Source organism: Sceloporus occidentalis, unplaced genomic scaffold (assembly GCF_023333645.1).
Source record: "Sceloporus occidentalis isolate IW3139 unplaced genomic scaffold, rSceOcc1.0.p SCAF_35, whole genome shotgun sequence".
NCBI classification, from domain to species: Eukaryota; Metazoa; Chordata; class Lepidosauria; order Squamata; family Phrynosomatidae; genus Sceloporus; species Sceloporus occidentalis.
This window is the reverse complement of record NW_028317015.1, coordinates 9,738,521-9,764,360: the sequence shown is the minus strand read 5'-3', so window position 1 is coordinate 9,764,360 and position 25,840 is coordinate 9,738,521. Positions and strand designations below refer to the sequence as shown.

General features: G+C 40.2%; 1 protein-coding gene across 1 annotated transcript in view; it reads right to left on the bottom strand.

Annotated features, from left to right (window-relative positions):
- LOC149298080 (rho guanine nucleotide exchange factor 12-like) overlaps positions 1-25,840 on the bottom strand; it is a 56,195-nt gene that overhangs the window by 3,297 nt on the left and 27,058 nt on the right. The window contains exons 22-33 of the mRNA XM_089487972.1: positions 25,683-25,804; positions 25,330-25,476; positions 24,272-24,357; positions 24,059-24,184; positions 19,425-19,539; positions 13,125-13,216; positions 12,760-12,837; positions 11,030-11,105; positions 7,340-7,507; positions 2,208-2,295; positions 1,326-1,424; positions 766-845 (exon numbers count right to left, since the gene is read on the bottom strand). Coding sequence (XP_089344098.1) covers positions 766-845; positions 1,326-1,424; positions 2,208-2,295; positions 7,340-7,507; positions 11,030-11,105; positions 12,760-12,837; positions 13,125-13,216; positions 19,425-19,539; positions 24,059-24,184; positions 24,272-24,357; positions 25,330-25,476; positions 25,683-25,804 — 1,277 coding nt within the window. The remainder of the gene's footprint in view (positions 1-765; positions 846-1,325; positions 1,425-2,207; positions 2,296-7,339; positions 7,508-11,029; positions 11,106-12,759; positions 12,838-13,124; positions 13,217-19,424; positions 19,540-24,058; positions 24,185-24,271; positions 24,358-25,329; positions 25,477-25,682; positions 25,805-25,840) is intronic.

Sequence of the window (25,840 nt, the reverse complement as noted above, 5' to 3'; positions counted from 1 at the left end):
AATACAGCTAAACACTACAGAAATGGTAAAACAGCCATTGTCAAAAAGGGTACAAAAAAACCAACATCCTGTCATGGGGATAAAATGATAAATTGCAAAAATATAAACACTAAAAGCCTATTATGACTCAGACACAAGGGAAACCACTTCCAAGCAAACTTAGATTCCACTCAGTACCTACAACATGAACACTAACCCCTAAAGGATGGAGGCAGTCTTAAATTGGCAGTTAGCGAGAAGAAAAGCTACACAGCCTTACAGCGTCTGAACAGCTACAGGTGATCACAAAAAGAAACCCTAGCACCCTTGGGGCCAAGGGGTTATGCTTCCAAAACATATGTCTCGAGTGTTAAGTGCCAGTTTTACATACTATTACATCCACAAGTATTAAGCGATAACGCACCTGTATGACAGAAGACAGAAAAGCTTGGTTGGGCAAAGTAACCCTTTCTACTTACGGTTTCTGAGTGCATCCAGGGCACGGTGATGTTCTGTGTGAACAGGATAAGGGTTGTTGGTGGCCTCCGCTTGGTGCAGATTCTTTCTAAATGAGTCGTGCGTTGCAGGTTTTAAAAAGTAATTTCCAGGATTTGGAGGTAAAGTATCAGGCAAAACTGCGACCTCTCCATGTGTGTTTTTGTCTGTGCCAAACAGAAGAGCCCAAAATCAATTCTCCATCCACCCGTAAGTACATCCTCCAGGTAAGCAAGATCTCCATGCCTTTAACATTTTTTTTTATTATAAACTAGACACTAGTACACTCACCTGAACTGAGCAAAACAGAGGGATTATCTTCAATATGTTCCGTTACAACTTTAGGCTGTTCTCCGCCTTCTTGTTCATCACTATAAGCAAGAAGAAAAAGGTGGTGATCAATCCGTTAACAGGCCAAAAGCAGTTTGTCTCTCACTAATCCATGCTTTTATGTTCCACCCTGCCACTACGTTACTGCGTACATTGCTACATAACCATGCTATACATTCCCTATCTCCCTTCCCACGATAGCATAATGTTACTTTTTTTTTTTTTTTTAAAGCACCTTATTTACTACATGCTATATTAATTTCTATAAGAACAGTTAGGCAACTACATTTATGCATATATCTTCCAAATGCATACAATATGGGCATAAAACAATTACAAAATGCCCATATTTTAGCTTCACAAATGGGAGTGTAGGAAGAAGGAAATGTGATAATTATTTAACTTAATATACCGGAACGTAAGACAATATCTACGACCATCAGTTTGTTCTCACACTTACAATAGCGGGCAATAGCATAATTCCCTGTCTGCCCCACACCACTTTATTTAACTCTACTTACTCGCTGGTGATTCCAGATGGGGCAGTTGGTAGGGGAATTATTGGTCTATGATCCTCCACTTTCCACGTGTCAGCCATTTTTGTGATGAGGTCCTGCCAACTGAGTTAAGGAGAGAGTGTGGTGTTCTTCATAAATGTATGTTTCTTACTACACTACCAAATAACTTATAGTTTTGCATATTCCCTTAGATACGGTGTGAACACTAGACATGTTATATGGCAAACAATACAGTTAAAAAAATATTTAACAATACAAAGCATACTTGGGCAAAGTGTCATAAAATCCAAATATGATTAATCAAGTTTTCATGCATCATTTAGAACCTCAAAGGTTTTGGAAATTTCTGCAAAAGGTCTGCTTTAAAATTACTTCAAATAACCAATTTTGCATTCTGTTTTCAAAGGAAAATAAACCAATTGCATCAAAAGTTGAGTTTTTGAGAGCTGTTGAGACCTCACCACAATACCAGTTTGATTTTCACTATCAAAATAGATATTTTATGGTGGCCTTACATCCAACAAACGTATATTTTGTGATATTTCCCCCACAAAGTACTGTTACATGTGCATGCAGTATATATACAATAATAATTCGCTGGTAGTACCGTCTACCCGTCATATCACAACCAGCTGTTCCATCAGCACGGGCTCATGATTGAAACCCTATATATATATATATATATATATATATATATATATATATATATATATTATCTAGAGCTGTATCAATGAAGGTAAATGCATCACATTTTAAGGCAGAGCAATTGTATTATTACATTCTTACAAAAATGAAAACACGTACAAAGTCTTATCATTTAGAAGATGGTAGATATTGGACTCCAAAAAAACATCTGATTTTAGTTCTTTGGAGGAAACAACTTACATGTTTTTTTCCGAAACTGTGTTTGCAATCAGCTCATAAATCTGAGCCCCGTTTTCAGAAATGGAAATTACAAACAGGGCCTTGTTATCTGTGAAACATGGAAGGAGATAAAATAGAAAGAAAGGAAGAAAAGGGGAAAATAATAAACCATGTTTTAATAATTTAATAAAGACAACAAAAGGAGGTCATGTATTGAAAAGTATAAAAACTATATCTGGTGCAGTGCATCAAATGTTAAACCATGGCAACCAATTTAATGGTCCAATCAGCAGGAGAACTCCACTGGTTGCTATGGTAATAATTCCAATAGCAAATCATAGCAATTTTTCAGCTATAAGGCACATTTTTTTTTATATGTGACCCATAGTCTTCAAAGATAAAGTCATATCTCAAACACGCTCTGCTGTAAATCAAATTCGTTTTTACAATGAGCTCTGGATGACAAACAGAATACTGAAATAGCATACACATTTAACACTCAAAAATGCAAAGTTACGCATTAAGGAATTCAAATCAACTTAGTGTGCATAATAGTCTTAAAACATAGCACAGACTTTCTTCATTAAGCTGTGATAGTAGATCAGGATAAACCAGGATACCCGATTAATAGCCGTTTCTTTTGCGTTCATTTTGTATTTCACAAATATCCATACATCTTATATTTGTTATTTTATTCTGTACCTATTTAACTCAATGTAACTTACCCCTTGCTCTGTTAACAACAGATTTTTATTTACTATGCTGTATAATGGCCGCTTAGATATTTCTCATTAAGCAGACAATAGAACTTATCCTAATCACAAGCTTTCATTGTGTATACGATCAGAACCGACTGAATTCGTTATAGCCTGCACGGTGGCAACACCTAAGATTAATGCATAAGTATACATTCTTATGGTTTTATAACAGGTAATATCCGTGGCAAGTTTCAGGGAAGGTTTCAAGTGCCATAGAAAATTACATTTAATTTATTTCTTAGCTCTTATATACAGAGTAAAGATAATATGGGTTATTTACTAAAGCAGCAGCTTGCTCACCAACTTACACCAACTCATATGCATTATAAATGTAATCATCTCCTGCAAAAAAATCTGCGCTGCCCCTGCTTAATTCATTTATTAATCTGCAGTGGTCGCCTACACTTACATTTTGAAATATTTGCATTCCATTGCTTGACACAGCCTTTTGAAGTAGTGGCATGTGAAGTGCTAACAGGAATAAAAAAAAATACTGTTCCAAAAAAAAAAAAAAGTGAATTGTGTAGTTTATGATATAAACGTTTCATTTGTCCTCTGTGTTCTTGTTGAGTGTATGTTAAGTTTGAAATCAAAGGCAGCACTTTCCACATATATGTATGGGAGTCTACTAGACACTAGAAGCATCAATCTTATTTAGCCAGTATAATCTTCTGTGGATAGTTGGTTACCCAGGTAATCCTCCAGTCAGACTCGATGAAATGGCTTGTAAATGCAAGGAAAAGGGGTTTATAGCCAAAATCCTTAGGGCATCCCTTGCAGGTAAATCAATGGTGATACAAAGAAGAAAACATTTGTAAATAAACTTTTCAGTATCCTACTACAAAAGAGTCCTACAAAATAGGTGCATTTTATTGCTTCAGCCATTCAACATTTATCCAAGGACAATTCCATAACAGCCCATAAAATAACTAATCAATTGTGACATAGCTCCCTCTTTCCCTGAAAGAAGGGTTCATCTGGCCCTATTAATGCCTAGTTCAATCAACGAGGTGACTTTCGAGAAATTTCAAGGCATACAAGGCATATCAAACTATTGTTGGAGCAGAAGCTCACTAAGCCCCCTTACACGGATAACCCTTCATATCTCCAGTAAGCCTTTTAATCGTGTTCTCAGGGAAGAGTTTGTACATGGATTTTATAATGGACAGTGGTTAAAGAACAAAGGTTATTAAACATGTTCAGTAACCATGTGGTTTATTTCTTTAATGATCAGTGTGTATTAGGACATCCAGGAAAATTCACTAACATCTATAAATGCCCATTCTCCAAAAGCTATTATCTGAGGTGTGTGAGACACACACCCTGGATACAAGGCATTTTAGGCAGGAGCGGCATTATCTTGCATAAGGTACATTGGTTACAATTTGCTGAAAAAGGACACCAGGTGGATGAACCTCTTGGACTTTGAGATAAGGTTTTGATTATATATATCTATACATACACATTATATATTACAGTGCGCTCCACAAATATTGGCAGCCTTGGTAAATATGAGCATATTTTTCATAATATGAAAAATTGCATATTGTTTAACCTTTTGATCCTTTCTTCAAAAAAATACACAAAATACTAAAAATGGATATCAAACATTTACAAACAGAACACTGGTTTATATAAAAATTTTGTTTAAAAAAAAAGTGCGGCATAATTATGGGTACCTCTTTAGTCAATACTTTGTGCTACCTCCTTTTGGCAAGATAACACCCTTCAGCAGTCTTCTGCTATAATGCCTGACGAGAGTGGAGAATACATTCTGAGACCATTCATCCATACATAATCTCTCCAGATCCTTCAAATTTCAAGGTCGACTCTGGCGGACTCTCCTCTACATTTCACCCTACAAGTTTGCTACGGGGTACAATGGTCATGGTAGGACCTTGATTTTGTGGTCAGTAAACCAATTTTGTGTTGATTTTGATGTATGTATTCGATCCTTGACCTGCTGGAAGATCCAACCGTGGGCCATTGTAAGCTTTCTAGCAGAGGTAGTCAGGTAATATCTGTTGATATTTCATAGACTCCATGATGCCATGTATCCTAACAAAATGTCCAGTTCCTCTGGCAGAAAAACGGCTCCAAAACAAAGAGCCACCACCATATTTAACCGTGTGCATGAGGTACTTTTCCATATGGCTACCTTCCTGTGTTCGTCAAACCCACCCCCCACCTGGTGTTTCTTGTCAAAAAGCTCTATTTTGGTTTCATCTGACCATAGAACTCAATCCCATTTGAAGTTCCAGCAGTGTCTGGAGACTGCTGAGTTTGTTTTTGGATGACAGTAAAGGCTTTTTTCTTGAAAGCCTTCCAAACAACTAGGTGATGTTGGCTTGTGATTTTGGAGAAAACCCAAAACCTGACTAACTTCTGCAATTCTCTATCTGTGATCCTTGGATATTTTTGGGCCACTTGAACCATCCTCTTCACGGTGCATTGAGACAATATAGGCACATGTACTCTTAACATTTCAATTTGACTGGAACTTCTTAATTATTGCTCTGATGGTGGAAATGGGCATTTTCAATTCTTTTGCCATTTTCTTATAGCCAATTTCCATTTTGTGAAGCTCAACATCCTTTTGCCGCATATCAAAGCTATATTCCTTGGTCTTACCCAGTTTGATGAATGACAAAGGGAATTTGGACTATGTGTTATCTAATATTTATAGCCCTCTTAAACAGGAAGTCATGGTTGAACAATATCCTGGTCACCCCTACGTACTAAAAATTAAAAAAAATATCAAGGTGAATATACTTTAAATATATTCTTCTCATATGAATTCATAGGGTGCCAATAATTATACCACACATATTGTTTATACAATTTATTTTTCTACATTTGGGGATTTTGCTGAATAGGTTAGGTTAATTGAGAAATGTATATATATTGCAATATTTTGTGATCCAGCATTCAGCTGGTTTGGTGTCTACATGGGAAGTCACTTGGGGTTATGATTTGTCTAATTATTCTTATATTCTGCTCTTGTTGAGTAGTAATTCATTTTTAATTGATACCTGATTTTAATTGAATTGATTTTATTTGCTGTATGCCTTTACTTCATGACTTTCCTACAGGTGATATGGTTTCTATTTTGAGGAGTTAATTTTTCCTAGTTAATAATACTTTTTATTTTAAAATCATTACATCATATTGCTGGAGTCATGCCCACATGATAATCTAGGTGTCTCTTTATAGCAGTGTTGAATGTTTTTCTTTTTTCCCCAAAAAAGTTTTCATCCAGAAAACATGCATATACAGTATCTCACAAAAGTGGGTACACCCAGCACGTTTGTAAATATTTTATTATAAATTTTCATGTGACAACACTGAAGAAATGACACTCTGCTACAATGTAAAGTCAGAAACATAGAAAGTGACGGCAGATAAGAACCAGTAGGCCCATCCAGTTTGCCCAACCTCTGAGTACTTTGATTTAGTACTTGCCCTTATCCTATATCTAGCTTGGCCTTATGCCTATCCCATGCTTGCTTAAATGACTTTACTGTATTAACATCTACCACTTCTGCTGGAAGGCTATTCCATGCGTCCACTACCCTTTCCGTAAAGTAATATTTTCTGATGTTACCATTAAACCTTTGCCCCTCTAGTTTATGGTTATGTCCTCTTGTTGTGGTAGTATTTTTCCTTTTAAATAAACTCTCTTCCTTTACCTTGTTGATTCCCTTTAAGTATTTAAATGTTTCTATCATATCCCCCTTGTCACGTCTTTTTTCCAGGCTATATAGGTTAAGATCCTTTAACCTGTCCTGGTAGGGTTTATCTTGTAATCCATAAACCATTTTAGTAGCCCTTCTCTGCACTGTCTCCAACATTTCTATATCCTTCTGGAGATACGGTCTCCAGTACTGTACACAATACTCCAAGTGAGGTCTAAGTGTACAGCCTGTAAAACTTTTTGTCCCCTCAAAATAACTTTTATAATAAAAGTGTTGCTGCATTTTGTTTACTCGAGTATGATTATGCCCCTATGTACCTCTAATTTGGTTTAATGGTGTTATGTATTGATGTGCTGTCATGGACATGGAAATCTGAAACAATGGAAATAGACTGATGTGGCTTCTGTTCCTCGCAGATGCAACATCATGTTCTCTCAAGATTTTTTTGTGTTCTATGACACCTTGATTGTATATGTCATTCACAACTGTCAGCTTAGCACACTGAGAAAGTGGTAGAATGCCCCAAACTACTTGGGTTTTAAGATAGCTCAGCACAGACATGTACAAAGCTTACGGGTCTTTATGCTTTGTTTTTTTTGAAGCAGACCAATGATAACAACATTCTTTGTAAAATGTCAACAGGATAATATAGACTGACTTTTTCTTTTTTCAATTGTAGAAAAGGTGTTACGGGTCCTACCTGTTGCCACTGGCCGTACTAACACCGTGTTAAGTTTGATGATTGGACTGAATATATGTTTGCTGTCTGCGGCAGATGCAAGGATTTTGCTATAACACCTCAGGATCAACTTGTCATCTTGTCTCTGAAGCAAAACCAGAATGTCTTCCAATAGTAGTGTATATAGTTCTGTGGAGGACACAAAACAATGTAGCTCAACTACCAATCAAATTAATTGAAAACATACATCATTCTACAATAAAGAGCTAATAAGAATGAATAGAAGGTATGATCCCTCAAAACCATCAGGGATGGAGACCAACAATAACATGTTAATGTATTTTAATACATGGAAGATTACATTATACACACTTTTAAATTGTGTTTACTTATGTATCAATCTAGATCTGTGAAGACACATTACATACCTGTGTGTTCAAATGAAAGGCCAGTGAAATCACACAGGGAAACCATGTTTATGCTTCTTGAAGCTGTTTGCCCCCAATATCATCATACACTTATGTTACATGCTGTAATAGTACAGGGCAGAGGGTCTGGGGGGAAATTGCCAGTCTCTGGACACTGTTGGCATTAATATTAGCTGACATTAAAGCATATTTTTCAGGAAGAGGTAGGAATTAGAAACATTAAAGTTTGAAAATCACAATATAGAGAAATTTGAGCTATATAACAAAATGGGAGGGGGAAAAAGATCATAGAGAAGCGACCTGATCTACAGACAAAACCTCTAAACCGTGCTATCTGGCAACGATGTGCAGGCTTTTCCCGACTTGCTGCCTTTTACATCTTCTAAAGAAAATTGAATTGGCCGGCTTCAAAAAGAGGTCATGGGTGCACATGGGTGCACGATGAAGCTGAAATGCGCATGTCTCAAATAACCTGACAAGCCTATGCATGGGTGGTATTCACTTTATATTGCTGAACACAAATGGGGGTATTTTCTTGTAGCATCACACAGGAGACTGTGAAAATGAAAGTGAAAATGTTTTTGTTTTTTTAATTATGTTTCCATTTTTATATGTATTTTTAATGTAGGTATACATATATATATGCATCTGGTAGCCAAAGGAAGCTCTAATTGTCCTTTTAAAAATAACTTGTAAGAGAGGAAAATTATATTTAAACATCCACATATCAAAAATGGAAATAATTGCTCTGGCCATTGACCCAGGAGAATCCCTGGTCCTTAAGGGATTAAAGTATGCTATGAAAAATCATTTAATGATACTAAAACAAGTTTCACAACTTCAAGTAATGTAGTCATACTTACATATAAACATTATACAGTTTAATATACCACAGCTGGCTTATTCTTCAATATACATATGCAGAGTGGCTTTGGGAACACACAAACGTATATTTGTTAATCTTCAAAGACAGAGAAAGAAATTCTGAGGGGACAGAGGCTTTTAGTATGCGAGAATGAATGTGCTTAGGAGACAGGTGTTTCACTCCCCCATCTCTATTAGCTGTAAGGAATATTACATTTAGCTTGCTCTTATTTTCTTCAAACTAGCATTCATAGTTTTTCATTGAAAATACCAGCCAGAATGAAAGGAAATATATCCTACATGACGTAACTTTGGATCAGGATCAAGTCTTAAATGGAGATTGTCTCAAGAATAAAGTAATGAAGAAAATGGTTAAAAAAAGCAAAGGAAAAACAGATAATTCAATTACAGACAATACTTGCACTATAAGATACATTATATAAATTATACAGCAGAAACATATAAAATGCTGACTTACATGCATAGCAAATCCAAATTCCAATTGTTTCCATATAATAGAGTGAAAAAGTAATGTGAATAATCCCTCTCCCCCTTAAGGGGCAAAAGGCGAAGATGAGTGAGGACAAAGCGAAAACGCTGAACCGCTGAATATTTCTGTTAAGTTTATTATACGAATGAGGTGCCAGTGGTAGGAAACATAAATATAACCTCACTATCACTAGATAATAGGCCGACTTAAGAATATATATGTGTATATATGTGTGTATATGTGTGTGTATATGTACGTACACACACACACATATATACACACGTTAACACTGGGTCCTTCTCACACAGGGGAGTTGATGAGTGATACAGAGGAAGACAACAAAGTGAATAGTAGACTTGGGCACCAGGGGGCTCTTCGTGTTCGTCTTCGGGGGAAAAAAAATCTGCGTATTCCGCGAATATTCGCCCGTTCCCGTCTTCTCTTCAGGCGAATATTCGTGGACATTCTTCGTGTTCGGTTTTTCTTCGTTTCCCCGGTTAAGGGGTTAATACGGGGTTAACGCAGCTCTGGCGCCAGGAGTTTAAATGTACGAGCCCCCTGCTGGCGACTAATAGGGTCGCTCGTACAGACTTAACTCCTGGTGCCGTAACTTACCCGGCACACCCCACTGGTCTCCCTCCCTGTTCAATTAGTTAAATGTCCGTATGAGCGACCAATAAAGTCGCTCGTACGGACATTTAACTAATCGAACAGGGAGGAGACCAGTGGGATGAGCCTATTGGTCACCTGCAGGGTCTTCCTCTGGCATCAACCAATTGGTTGAGGACAGAGGAGGTCCCTGTAGGCAACCAATAGGCTCATTCGCACTGCCCTATAACCTGTGACGGCGAACCTGCGGATTTCCACTTCAGGGAACTGCCGCGATGACAAGGTAAGTTCGTTTTCATGTTCGCCCGAAGACGAATGCACAAGTCTAGTGAATAGTTTTCTTCTGATTATACTAATTAGGTGCCAGTGATAGGAAACAATAAATATAACCTAATTCAAACCAGATAATTGGCTGACACAAGAAGAAATCAAGTGGTTAACTAGGCAGAATTTAAATTAATAAGGCACCAGGGCAGTTTGGAATTCACCCAAAGGCTCTTTGGGAATTCATCTGTAAGACTACTGCAAGGTCCCTATAGTTAATATTCAACAGCTCTATGTTTTCTGAAGCAGTGCCACAGGACTGGAGAAATGCTAATGTGATCCTGATATTTAAAAAGCAGTAATAAACACCACCTGGAAACTACACAGCACGAAGTTTAACATCAGATGTGGTTACATCACTTGAAATACTAATCAAACATACTATGATTGATCATACTATAGCAAGCAAAGGTATCAATCAGGCCCGGACTGGCCATCGGGCCCGGTGGCGGCAGGGGCGGATTGACGTAGGGGCTGATGGAGCTGCACCTACCTTAAAATAGGCCCAGTCAGGACCGGACTGACTGGGCCTATGCAGCCGTCCTTACCGCAGGGCAAAAGGGGCACAGATGCCACAGGCAAGCTGTTTTGGGGGCAAACATGCCACAGGCAAGCTGTTTTGGGGGCAGCTACCATCACATAAATCAATACCAAAGTGAAACCGTCCGTGGAAACCCTCCGGATGCGGGTGTCAGAGGTCAGAGCTCCGTGCGGCCGTTCAAGTTTTGCCCACACCAAACTCAACCATGTCTTTATGGACCTTGCTTTGTGCGCTGGGGCACAGTCATGCTGGAATAGAATACGGCCTTCCCCAAACTGTTCACACAACGTTGGAAGCATAGCATTGTCCAAGATGTCTTGGTAATGCTGAAGGGGTTATGATGTTGTTGTATCTTTAGATTACAAAAAATTAGGACAATGCAAAACGGAGGACTGTCTTTGCTATTACATGAATGCATAATTCAACCATGTTTATTATTGTCAAGCTCATCTTACCAATTGTCTTGTCACGATTCACCTTCCATGTCAAAGGACCTTCATGGATCATCTTCCTCTTTGTCAAATCCAAGTTCTATTCACAAGACATATACAAATATAATTATTAAAACTCATACCTGCTCAGAAAAGGGATCTCATAGAAATCTACATTTAACTAATGACGTACACTTAAAATGAGCTGAAGCATGACAAAAATATTAAGAAAACCTCCACTTTCATCAATACTTTGCTATATTAATCTGCATTCAAAGCAGCAAATATATATATATATATAATTTGAATGTCTTACTTAATTATGTCATTGTAAAAGACCAGATGTGTTTATTTGATAGCCCAATACCTTTGCCTCCACCTGGTCTTTCTAAACAATTGCCAGAAAACATTTCAGATTAAAAAGTCTTAGTGTGCTCCAGTAACAGTCCTATGTTCTCATGTGGTTTTAAATTGTGCAGGGCGTTAAGAAATACTACTGTCCACAAAACCTCTCTTCCAGTGGATGGCGATAATCCCCAAATCCTGGGGGTAAATATCTTGAGGCTTGGGTGAATTTAATTACCTAAAACACCATGAGGTGGTGGTCAAGTGTAATACAGAACGATACCCAGTCAAATGAAAAGATGAACCTGCTTTTTAAATAATAATAAAATACCCGCTTGTGCCTGGAAGCAGTAGAGGCACTAAACAAATATCAGGTCACACCAAAATATAACCTGGCAAAAGTCCTACTAGCAACAGGCAAGATAATTTATAATATAAAAAGAACAATTAAAAAAAAAAAAGAGAGAATAGAAGTTAATAAAATCCCAGTCCAGCCTTCACGTGGCCCCTAGAGTCTCCATCCTTCTCCAGTCCGGTCATAACCCTTGCAGCCTGTGAGCTCTGGACTAACAAGGGGGACAGGGAGACACTAGCAGAGAGTAGCCACTTCTACAGCAGGTATGTGTATTACCGGATTAGCACCCAGACAGAAAGGGTGCGTGGGTTTAGTGCACCCAGACTAGCAGTTCAGCCGTCTCCTTCACCCGTTTCTTTTTCCGTCCATATCGCAATGACTAGTGTGCTCAGGCACAGGCTGCGCAGGAGCTTGTACCCTGCAGGTGAGAGATCTGCATCCCCCAACAATGAAGCGTCTTAAAGTACAGTAGCCAACAGCAACTCTAGGTCAGTTTAGAGGACCTTAAGTGTCATCTTTTTCACCCCTGTATTAATGTGGTATATGTAGCATTATGATGTGACCTAAATTAGTTTTGCTAATTGTAATCTGCAGTAAACATTGTTTTCTTTTACTTTAGGAAACACTCCAGACACCGTTGTGCTCCTTGCAAATGCATGGTTTGATTCTGCAATATTGGCCCCCCATGGGATATAGGATACTACCCGCCACGTTGGCGCTAAATGCAACAGTAAGGGAAAATGGCTTTCCAGATGTCACAGACTTGCTCAGACATCAATTTTCAAGGAAGATGACCAGGTGCAGTATATTATATATATATATATATATATATATATATATATATATATATATATATACACACAACACAAAAGTAAAATAATCAGGTAATGTGATTCTTGGGCAACGCACAAAACATGGAGCAAATCGTTTTAAGCAATTTTTCAGTTGATTTCTCCTAACTCAGCACTTTGTCTTGGGACTGCTTCTGTTGTACATTAATAAACATGTCCTTTCGCATTCCCGACTAGTACAGGACAAGGAATATGGAACTTACTCTCAGCTCATCAATCATGGGATACTCCCCAGGCTTTAAACAAGACAGGTCAAGTCGGTGTTGATAATCCTCTAATTTCTGCAAATAGAATAAGACAATATTGTTTGGAACATTTCATTAACATTTTGACACTCGCTAGCACGACAGAAAATGGGAAAAAGATTGGATTTAGGAGCAATTTCATTGTTATGTAAGGAATTGATACACCCATCCTATAAACATGGGCCCATGCTTGTAGCCATTACTTATCTTTGCTGTAATTAATGACATCATAAACCTCCCAATAACCAGTGAAATCATCTTTAACATCTCTGGTGTAAAAATTCTGAAGTGCAGAATAAACAAGTAATATGCAGCAGGCTTACCAGTTTATTTTCAACAGCCTGATTTACATGATTTAAAATCCGTCTACAATGTTCTGCTGCTCTTTTAACCTTCTCCTTCTCATCTGAGCGATCTAAAATAAATAAAAATCTCATATGGTCACTAGAGCATGATTGCGTTACAACAACTGATTACCCAGGTATTGTAAAGAAAGTCTACATAGGCTCAGAAAAAAAAAGTAACTAAAAGATTATAAATGAACCCAGCACTGGAATACGTACATACTTACGTTTCATTTAAAATGCAAATTGTTAAGATTCATATTTTTATAGCATCTGCCGAATAGAGTCTAGTAATTACACACGCACACTGCCCAAAAGGTAGTCCAAAAAGCATTACACAATGCTTGAAAGTGTCTTTTTTTTATTATAACGTTGAAAAAACACAGCTTTTGATTATTTTTATTTTTTGTTCAGTCACAATTACCCTTGACAATGACCTGGCAGGTTGTAGCTTTGACAATTCAAGTAAATTGGTGAAATCTGAGCTAACCCTTTCCCTCCCACTCTGGCACCATATACAGTATCTCACAAAAGTGAGTACACCCCTCACATTTTATTATATCTTTTCACGTGACAACACTGATGAAATGACACTCTGCTACAATGTAAAGTAGTGAGTGTACAGACTGTATAATAGCGTAAATTTGTTGTCCCCTCAACACACAGCCATTAATGTCTAAACCTTGGCAACAAAAGTGAGTACCACCCCCAAGTGAAAATGTCCAAATTGGGCCCAATTAGCCACCCCCCCCCAGTGCCATGTGACTCAGTGTTACAAGGTCTCAGGTGTGAATGGGGAGCAGGTGTGTTAAATTTGGTGTTACCGCTCTCATACTGGTCACTGGAAATTCAACATGGCACCTCATTGCAAAGAACTCTCTGAGGATCTGAAAAAAAAGTGTTGCTCTATGGCAAGACCATACAGCGGTTTCACAGGACAGCTCAGAACAGGCCTTGCCATGGTCGACCAAAGAAGTTGAGTGCATGTGCTGAGCGTCATATCCAGAGGTTGTCTTTGAGAAATAGACGTATGAGTGCTGCCAGCATTGCTGCAGAGGTTGAAGGGAGTCAGCCTGTCAAATTGGTCTGGATGGCTGTCGTCCCAGAAGGAAGCCTCTTCTAAAGATTATGCACAAGAAAGCCCGCAAACAGTTTGCTGAAGACAAGCAGACTAAGGACATGGATTACTGGAACCATGTCCTGTGGTCTGACGAGACCAACAAACTTATTTGGTTCAGATGGTGTCAAACGTGTGTGGCGACAACCAGGTGAGGAGTACAAAGACAAGTGTGTCTTGCCTACAGTCAAGCATGGTGGTGGGAGTGTCATGGTCTGGGCCTGCATGAGTGCTGCCGGCACTGGGAAGCTACAGTTCATTGAGGGAACCATGAATGCCAACATATACTGTGACATACTGAAGCAGAGCATGATCCCTTCTCTTCGGAGACTGGGCCGCAAGGCAGTATTCCAACGTGATTACGACCCCAAACACACCTCCAAGACGACCACTGCCTTGCTAAAGGCTGAGGGTAAAGGGCTGGCCAAGCACGTCTCCAGACCTAAACCCTATTTAGCATCTGTGGGGCATCCTCAAACGGAAGGTGGGGGAGTGCAAGGTCTCTTACATCCACCAGCTCCGTGATGTCGTCATGGAGGAGTGGAAGAGGACTCCAGTGGCAACCTGTGAAGCTCTGGTGAAGGCAGTGCTGGAAAATAATGGTGGCCACACAAAATATTGACCTTTTTGGTCACACCAAATTTAACACACCTGCTCCCCATTCACACCTGAGACCTTGTAACAAGGGCTGCAACTAACGATTATTTTAAATAATCGATTAGTTGGCTGATTATTTTTTCGATTAATCGGATAAAAAAATGCAATTTTTTTAAATTTAAAATAATGTAATAAAAAACATACAATTTACACTTTCATCTCTTTATTGTAATTACCTCTCTCTCTATTCACCTTCTTATTTTACTGACATAATAATAAAAGCTACAAGAACCCAAACACAGTGTTTCTCAAACTAGGTTTTAATACAAAGTTATTAGTAAATATTAATTCATATGTTAACTATTTTTCATATTTAATAAAAACTATGAGAAAAAAGCCTTGTTTATATTTTCTTTTCTTTACCAAACTGCCCCCAGTTATGCACATCTGACCCCCAGCTTGCCACTCTTCCCCCATATATGCCTTATACCTCCTATATGTCAGAGATTCTACTGTGCCCCCTGATATGAACTGTGCCCCCGGTATGCCTTATACTCCTTATATGCCAGTGATATGCAACTGAGCCCCCTCATTTACCTTTTACCCCCAGATATGTCTTATGCCCCCATTTATGCCTTATACCTTCCTATATGCCACTGTGCACCCTGATATGCCACTCCACCCCCCCATAAATGACCTGCACCACCCTGAAAGTCATTATACTCTCTGATTCACCACTCTGCCTCCCGGAGATATGTCACTCTGAAAGTCATTATACCCCCCATGCACCACTCTACCTCCCCCTATACCACACTAACTCCCCCAGATATGCCATTCTGCCTCCCTGAAATTCATTATACCCCCCATACACCACTATAACTCTCCCATACGCCACCGCGCCTCCTCCCCCCTCCCATACGCCACTCCGCCTCCTCCCCCTCCCATACGCCACCCCGCCTCCTCCCCCCCCATACGCCACCCCGCCTCCTCCCCCCTCCCATACTCCACTTTGACCCCTCCCCCTCCCATACACCACTTTGCCCCCTCCCATACACCACTTTGCCCCCTCCCATACACCACTTTGCCCCCTCCCATACACCACTTTGCCCCCTCCCATACACCACGTTGCCTCCTCCCCCCTCCCATACACCGCTTTGCCTCCTCCCCCCTGCCATACACCGCTTTGCCTCCTCCCCCCTCCCATACACCGCTTTGCCGCCTCCCCCCTCCCATACACCAATTTGCCGCCTCCCCCCTCCCATACACCACTCTGCCGCCTCCCCCTCCCATACACCACTCTGCCGCCTCCCCCCTCCCATACACCACTCTGCCTCCTCCCCCCTCCCATACACCACTCTGCCTCCTCCCCCCTCCCATACACCACTCTGCCTCCTCCCCCCTCCCATACACCACTCTGCCTCCTCCCCCCTCCCATACACCACTCTGCCTCCTCCCCTCCCATACTCCACTCTGCCTCCTCTCCCCTCCCATACTCCACTCTGCCTCCTCTCCCCTCCCATACTCCACTTGGCCCCCTCCCATACTCCACTTTGCCCTCTCCCCCTCCCATACTCCACTTTGCCCCCTCCCATACTCCACTTTGCCCCCTCCCCTCACATACTCCACTTTGCCCCCTCCCCTCCCACACTCCCCTTTGGCCCCTCCCATACTCCACTCTGCCCCCTCCCATACACCGCTTTGCCCCCTCCCATACACCACGTTGCCTCCTCCCCCTCCCATACACCACGTTGCCTCCTCCCCCCTCCCATACACCACTTTGCCTCCTCCCCCCTCCCATACACCACTTTGCCTCCTCCCCCCTCCCATACACCACTTTGCTTCCTCCCCCCTCCCATACACCACTTTGCTTCCTCCCCCCTCCCATACACCACTTTGCCTCCTCCCCCCTCCCATACACCACTTTGCCTCCTCCCCCTCCCATACACCACTCTGCCTCCCCCCCCTCCCATACACCGCTCTGCCTCCTCCTCCCCCCCTCCCATACACCCCTCTGAGTCTTCCCCCTACCATACACCACTCTGCCTTTCTCCCGACTCCCTGGTGTTTTGTGAACCTCCGTTGCTGATAGGCACTTTCACTGCAGCTTCATAGAAGCCTCAGCGTAAGTGAAGGGCAGTAACGGAGGCTGTAAAATCTTTTACTCATCTATGAAAGGTAATGAAAAAACCTGCTAAATAGATTCTACTATTTGTCCTGAGTTTAGAATGTTTTTTGCTTTTTTCTACACGTTATGGGGCAATAAGTACAGTATTTTTTCCAAATCTGGCAATTCTTCCCCCCATGTGCCATTTCGGGTATCTTTGAAGCCGGGCAATGCAATTTACCCCATCAAATCATATATTTTTGAAAACTAGACACCCCAGGGTATTTCAAATGCTAGTATATATGCACCATATCTACCACCAGTCTTTGTCAAACTTTGTGGTAGTCATTTTTTTGCATTTGTTTTTTCACACACATTTTACTTCAGGTATGAATAAACAGGTTCTGGTATATGTCACTATCATAAAACACCCCAATATGTGTTCAGCAACATCTCCTGAGTACAGCGATACCTCACATGAATGATTTTGCCTGGCTGTTTGGGGGGAAAAAATGGCCACATTTGTGGTATGCGCATTTTTTAACGTTGAACTTTGGCATTTGGGGATCCACTTCCCATGCCCTATTTGGTACATCTTTGAGCCGGGCCATTTCAGTGTGCCCAATAAAACCATATATTTTTTAAATCTAGACACCCCGGGGTATTTTAACTCTTTGCATGCACACATTTTGCCACCAGCATTTTTTCAAAGTTTGCAGAAGTATTTTTTTGTGTGTATTTTTCCCCCACACACCTACTTTTTGTATGAATTTACAGCTCCTGGTATATGCCGCTGTCACACAACACCCCAATATGTGTTCAGCAACATCTCCTGACTACAGTGATACCCGACATGCATGGGTTTGTCGTTTTTTTGGGGAACTAAAAGGCCACATTTGGGACGTGTGCATTTTTCTAATTGGAAATTAGATGTGTGGCCATCCTTCCCCTGTGTTAATTGGGACATTGTTGAACCCGGCCAATTCAATTTACCCCATCGGATCATACATTTTTTAAAAGACACCCCATGGGCATTTAATATGCCAGTATTTTAACTCTTTACATGCGAGAATTGATTTAAGCTAATGTGCTAATTTTAGGACTTGCTCACAAAAATATATTTTTTATATATATATATTTTTAATTTTTTTTGCCTTAAAAAAAAATTAAATATTTTTCATCTTGAAGGTTACATCAGTGGGAAATTATTTTCACATTTTACTGTTTTTTTAACTATTTTTTTTCTAATTATTATTAATTTTATTTTATTTTTTTATTTATTTTTACTAATCACACTGTGATTAGAAAGCTGGGCTCCATTGACTTGCATGGTTGAATGCAGTACCTGTATTCAACCTGCAAGTGGAGCCAGAGTTCTCTAGAGGGTCTGGAGACCATCTAGCGAACTTTTTCATCTTTATTATTTTTTTTCCCTGGGCGGCCGCCATCTTGCGGATGGCGAAGATCACTTGCAGCGGCGGCTGTGACCGCTCTCCAGAGCGGTCACAGTCCATCCTGGGGTAAGTGTTTGGTTTCGCTGAATGCCTCCTGATCGAGGCATTCCAGCGACACCATTTAAGTTTAGGAGGTGATCGTTGATCGCCTCCTAAACGCTTTTAAAACGGGCGTCTGCCGCCATACAATGTATGGCGGATGTTGACGCCCCGGAGAGGGGCCAGACATGGCCCCTAAGTGCCGATCGTGGCGTTGCTGAATACCTCGAGGTCGAGGCATTACAGCAACACCGTTTGGGTGCGGAAAGCGAACGTAGATCGCTTTCTGCACCGGTTTTAAGTCATGACGGTCCTGGCACGTCAATTGTCATTAACCGTTCGTTTTCAGGTGACGTGCCCGGACCGTCAACTGCCATTAAGGGGTTAAAGACATTCAGTTTAATCATTAACCTGATGGAAGCTGAGATCTGTGTCTTGGAGCGGAGGGGCCTGTTCTGAGCTACTCTCCCATCTCCACATCCATCCTTAATAACAAACTATACTTACAGCGGTACGTTTTCATTTTCATTCACCTCCTGGCTGAAAGCAGAAAGCACACCTGCGAATGCTCTGTACCATTTCAGCTCTAGTCAATGGGTGCTGAACTCACACTGAAGTAAACGGGAGTAGTGGCATGCAATCACATGTATGCTTGCCGAACACAGATATTCAGGAAACATACATATTTGTATGCTGCAGCTAATCTAATTGATTTCAACTGGAATGCTACGGAACCGGAAGTGTGTTTAAGTACGTCTCCTTCATAGGCGTCCAGGCTCCATTGGAGACAGCTAGGGCAAGAGCTGAGACAGAAGTTTGCTTTTCTAAATAAAAAGGCTGTTATGAAAACAAGAGAGACATACAACAACAAATGGAAATTCACATTAATCCTTGAAAACACCAGAGAGAAAAAAGTAGGAAAGCCAAAGAGCAGGAGACTTATCTGTTATGAACTACTAGGACAATACCTGAATACTTGGCAATGTTATCCAGCAAAAGTGGGTATTTGGTTAGTCTCTGCATTTCAGTGGGAATAATATCTTTTAGCTGCAGACGCCTGCATAGTGGATTACTTTCAGCATCCTGGAGAGAGAAAAAAAAATTATTATTATTGCTATTCAGATTGTGATTACCGACAGATCATTTCTCCTGCATGAACACAAGTAATTAACGTCCTCAGATACATTTTAGTTTATATGCCTTCACTAATTAAAATCTGAGGCAGGTCAAGTAACCTTTAACATGAAGATTCCAGCAATCCCCTAATTAGTGCTTACCAATTTAACACCCAAGGTCATAAAGATAAAATATGTCTGAAAACCCTGTTAATTCCATTGCAATACATACATTATCTGTATGGGGCCATGAAACATATAATGAGGTATGTTCCCATTCCTTGTAAGTAAATAAAAAGACAAACACTAATGCATGTTTAATCTTATCAGCACATATTTATGCAGCCCCATGAACAGAATCTATCTCCAGTCCTTGAAAGTAACAATAAATTTATAATGTTACTCAAGGTGGAAGCATAACATCCGACATAAAACCATACATGAATGCAGCATGGAAGTAAACCAGTTATGATTTTATTGTTATATTTAACCCCTTAATGACAATTGCCGGTCCTGGCACGGCACGGAAAAGCATGTGCTTTACGACAATTGACGTGCCAGGACCGGCACGTCTTTAAACGGGTGCAGAAAGCGATCTACTATCGCTTTCTGCACCCAAAAAGCGTTGCTGAATGCCTCGACCTCGAGGCATTCAGCAACGCCGCGATCGGCACGAAGGGGCCATCTCTGGCCCCTCCACGGGGCGTCAACATCCGCCATACTTTGTATGGCGGCGGACGCCCGTTTTAAAAGCGTTTAGGAGGCGATCGACGATCGCCTCCTAAACTTAAATGGTGTCGCTGGAATGCCTCGATCAGGAGGCATCCAGCGACACCAAACACTAACCTTTTGATGGGCTGTGACCGCTCCGGAGAGCGGTCACAGCCGCAGCTGCCGGCAATCTTCGCCATCAAGGAAGATGGCCGCCGTCCTGTAACAGGAACCACAAATTTTAAAAGTTCGCTAGATAGTCCAGACCATCTAGAGAACTTTGGCTCCACTTGCAGGTTGAATACAGGTACTGCATTCACCATGCAAGTCAATGGAGCCCAGCTTTCTAATCACAGTGTGATTAGTAAAAATAAATTAAAAAATAAAATAAAATTAATAATAATTAGAAAAAAATAGTAAAAAAAACAGTAAAATGTAAAAATCATTTCCCACTGATGTCACTATCAGGGGAACCTCCAAGTTGAAAAAAAATGTTAAATTTTTTTTAAAAAAAAATAAAAAAAAAATATATATATATATATAAAATATATTTTTGTGAGCAAGTCCTAAAATTAGCATATTAGCTTAAAACAATTCTCGCATGGAAAGAGTTAAAATACTGGCATATTAAATGCCCGTGGGGTGTCTACTTTTAAAAAATGTATGATTTGATGGGGTAAATTGAATGGGCCAGGTTCAACAACGTCCCAATTAACACGGGGGGAAGGATGGCCACACATCTAATTTCCAATTAGAAAAATGCACACGTACCAAATGTGGCCTTTTAGTTCCCCCAAAAAATGACACACCCATGCATGTGGGGTATCACTGCACTCAGGAGATGTTGCTGAACACATTATGGGGTGTCGTGTGACAGCGGCATATACCAGGAGCTGTAAATTCATACATAAAGTAGGTGTGTGTGGGAAAAATACACACACAAAAATATTACTGCAAACTTTGAAAAAATGCTGGTGGTAAAATATGTGCATGCAAAGAGTTAAAATACCAGCATTTAAAATACCCTGTGGTGTCTAGTTTTGAAAAATCTATGGTTTTGTTGGGCACACTGAAATGGCCTGGCTCAAAGATGTACCAAATAGGGCATGGGCAGTGGATCCCAAATGCCAAAGTTCAACATTGAAAAAAGCGCATGCCCCAAATGTGGCCCTTTTGCCCCAAAACAGCCAGGCAAAATCATTCATGTGAGGTATCGCTGTACTCAGGAGATGTTGCTGAACACATATTGGGGTGTTTTGTGATAGTGACATATACGAGAACATTTTAATTCATACCTGAATTAAAATGTGTGTGGAAAACCAAATGCAAAAAAATGACTACCACAAAGTTTGACAAAGACTGGTGGTAGATATGGTGCATGGAAAGAGTTAAAATACTAGCATTTGAAATACCCTGGGGTGTCTAGTTTTCAAAAATATATGGGTTTATTGGGCACACTGAAATGGCCCGGCTCAAAGATGTACCAAATAGGGCATGGGCAGTGGATCCCCAAATGCCAAAGTTCAACATTGAAAAATGCGCATGCCCCAAATGTGGCCCTTTTGCCCCCAAACAGCCAGGCAAAATCATTCATGTGGGGTATCGCTGCGCTCAGGAGATGTTGCTGAACACATATTGGGGTGTTTTGTGATAGTGACATAAACTAGAACATTTTAATTCATACCTGAAGTAAAATGTGTATGACAAAACAAATGCAAAAAAATGACTACCATAAAGTTTGACAAAGACTGGTGGTAGATATGGTGCATGGAAAGAGTTAAAATACTAGCATTTGGAATACCCTGGGCTGTCTAGTTTTCAAAAATATATGACTTGATGGGGTAAATTGCATTGGCCGGGTTCAAAGATACCCGAAATGGCACATGGGGGGAAGAATTACCAGATTTGGAAAAAATGGCTTTGAAATAGCAAAACGCTAACCTGTACTTATTGCCCCATAATGGGTAGAAAAAAGCAAAAAAACATAAAAACATTGGGTATTTCTAAACTCAGGACAAATAGTAGAATCTATTTAGCAGGTTTTTTCATTACCTTTTATAGATGAGTAAAAGATTTTTCAACTAAAAGTTAGAAACAGTCATTTTTTTCTACATTTTTCACCATATTTTATAATTTTTTTAATAGTAAATAATATGATACAATCAAAACAATGTCATCTAAAGAAAGCCCTTCTTGTCCTGAAAAAAACAATATCTAATGTGTGTGGGTTCAGTAAACGGGAAAGAAGAAAATTACAGCTAAACACAAGCAGCGCAGAAATGTTAAAAAGGCCATTGTCACAAAGGGTACAAAAAGTAAAATCAGCCTTTGTCTCGAAGGGGTTAATTGGCATGTTAATAAACATTAGCCTGTATCAGTAGAGATTGCTCATAATCTTGCAGTTGTTCGGCATATCTAACACCACAAGCATATTATTGACTTTACGGATAATTTCTCGAGAAAGTCATTGTGACCTTCTACTTGTTCATTGACTGTATGCAACATACATTTCTCCAATATACCTAGGAGGTGAAGCAATGGCAATGAGGAGTCCTTTTAATAAGATATAGCTCTAGACGACGTATCCAATGGTACAGCAATAAGACATCCATCACAGTTTTTAATTCTTATGAAGACAAACAAGACAAAGGTTTGGTCTCAAACAATTGATTGCTTTGGATAAACTTTACGATCAAGGGGTATGAAGAAGAAAAAAGTACTCCCACTTGTCCTAGCAGTGAAGACTTAAATCGGTTTTGAAAACTCAGTGTTTGGAATAATAGCAAAAAAGGGATCCAGGCCTGTCAGTACACCATCTGTAGAACCTTCTTGAATTACCGCATTTGCTCGATTATAAGACAATTTTCTTTCCAGAGCAAATGCTCTGAAAATTAACCATCGTCTTATATTTGAGGTCGTCTTCTAGAGGTCTGACTACAAGACTAAGATCCAGATCCCCCGCAGCGCTGCAGGGAACCTGGATCCTCCCCTGTGGCAGCCTGTGCGATGTGCGCAGACAACCTCCGCTGCTGCTGGCACTTCCTCTGTGGCTTCTATGACCGAGCGACGGCATCACATGTCCAAGGAGCTCTCCAAACAGGCCAGGGATAAAGTTGTTGAGAAGTAAGGGCTGGTGTAAAAAAAAAAAAAAAAAAAAAAAAAATTTCCTTCGGACCACCATTAGATCCATTATTAGGAAATGGAAATAATATGGCACCACAACAGGTTTAAGGGGAACCATTTCAATGTCTTGGAATGGCCTAGTCAAAGCCATAATTCAATCCTATTGAGAATCGGTGGTATGATTCAGATTGCACCAGTGAAACCCATCCAACTTGAAGGAGCTGGAGCATTTTGCCTTGAAGCATGGGGATAGATGTACTAAGCTTATAGAGGCGCACCCCAAGAGACATGCAGCTGTAATTGCTGCAACATGTAACTCTACAAAGTACTGATTTGGGGGGAGGGGGTGAATAGGTATACATCCTTAATTTTTCTGTACCTTTTTTATTCTCTTTTTATTCTTGTTTCACAATAAAAAAAGTATAGGCTTTTGGTCTAAATCAAATGATACAAATGCTCCAATATGACAGGTTTTTTAAAAAGAAAATCATAGTAAACTTTATATAAACACCTATTTGATTTAAAAGTCTTACTAAACTTTTTTGAATTCTTCTTAATCAGGCACTTACAACTCATGATTTAGTACTTACCTTTGAGTGTAAAGGTAATAAAAACACACAAAAAAAAATAAAATTTAACTTAGTTCAACTCACTTGCACAAACGTCAGGAACCTGGAATCTTTCTTTTGGCGAGATTTAATCATGTCTAAGGCAAAGGGCTGGTTACTGCAAAAGGTGGCCACTGCTTGCTTCAATTTCTCCTCTTCAGCTCCACTAAACTAAGGACATAGAAGTAATAAACCGTAAGGACATTTCTGTAGGTATGCCAGATGTGCACGTTGTATACGGATATCAAGCTAACTTACCCAACTTAGCACGTCATCACCAATATGATCAATTACAGAGGTTTCATATCGTTTCTTGACCGCTTTCATCTGTTCATTTAATGCAACTGGGAAAGATGGAGAGAGCTTATTGCTCGGATTGCTTTTTATCAAGAGCAAAAGAAATGTAAATAGTTGAGGCTACTGTCTCTGTTAACACAATGCAACATTAATATAACCTTTGATGCTGCCAAACAGAGGATACCATATAACCCCTTAGTCGAAGACATTTACACTTTAAAAAAACCCCACGGCTGGAACATACAGTTCCATCGCAGGGAAGGTGATTTTTTTAAATCTATATCATTTAGACCTGTATCCTCCTCTCTGGCAGCCACTAAACGTCTTTGCGATGCGTGCAGACAACCTCCGCTGCTGCTGGCACTTCCGCTGGGGCTTCTATAATGGAGCGCCGGCATAGAAGCCCTGGAAGTGGCGAGCAGCAGCAGAGGTTTGTCTATGCGCTTCGTGAAGACGGCCACCAGCTGCCTCCGCTAGACACCAGGGAGTCTGGGGAAGCATTGGTAAGTTGGGGGGGGGGGGCAGAGTGGCATATCTGGGGGACATAAAGCATACCTGGGGGCAGCTTGGAATATCTGGAGGGCAGAGTGGCATATCTATAAGTAAGGTGCATTATGAATTAAGGGGGGGGGCCTTAAAACGGCTATTGGTTTTCCAAATTTCTGTTTGTAAATAACCTTTGCTGACTAACTGCGTAATACATCCCAAAAATGTTAAAATACATGTATTCCTGCGTATTAGGTTAAATACGGTTTTACCATTCCACTTTTAGATTTCGTTTTTTGGGACAGAAATGTAAGTTCCTAATTTATTCATAACTACGGTACTAGGCTTATAAGGTACTGTACTTGTAATATGACTAAACTTATTGTATTACCGCTTTATTATACTGGAAATCGTAAGGTACATCTGTTAGAGCTAAAATATACATATGCATACGTTTAAATGTTGTTAATGAAGTAATTTGTAATCGTCAATTTGTTTGTGTAGATGTGGGAGACTTTCCCTTTAACACTAACCATGAAGTTGTAGAATCTCTTCCAAATTTGAGAAAATACTGTGGGTTTCTGCAGGTGTCAGAAGATTTTCACGGATCGCACGTTGCCGAAACACTTGGTCCAAGACATTAAGAGTTCGAACGTGCGTCCGCTCTGTGTAAAACAGCTCTGCAAAAAGGGAAAAGACAAGACTTGCGAGATCTGCTTTAAGATATCAAATATATATTTCTGTACTAGTAACAAAAAGAGTTAGGAAGCAGATCTGAATGTCTTAACCAACTGAAAGTAACAATTGTTTTGGAATATTATATGTTAAGTAAGCAACAAACATTGCCACATCCGCTACCAAAAAGGTGATGGGCACTGATGCTCACCATGTATAACTTCTTGCTGCTTGATTTCATGTGGTTTCAGACCCAGGAGGATCTCTCTGCTCACCAGCTGCTGCCAGTTGGGAGGACCCTCACTTTGACCCTCGACAACCACACTGTCCAGCCTGCGTGCAGAAAAGAGCAAAGTCAATAAGGACATC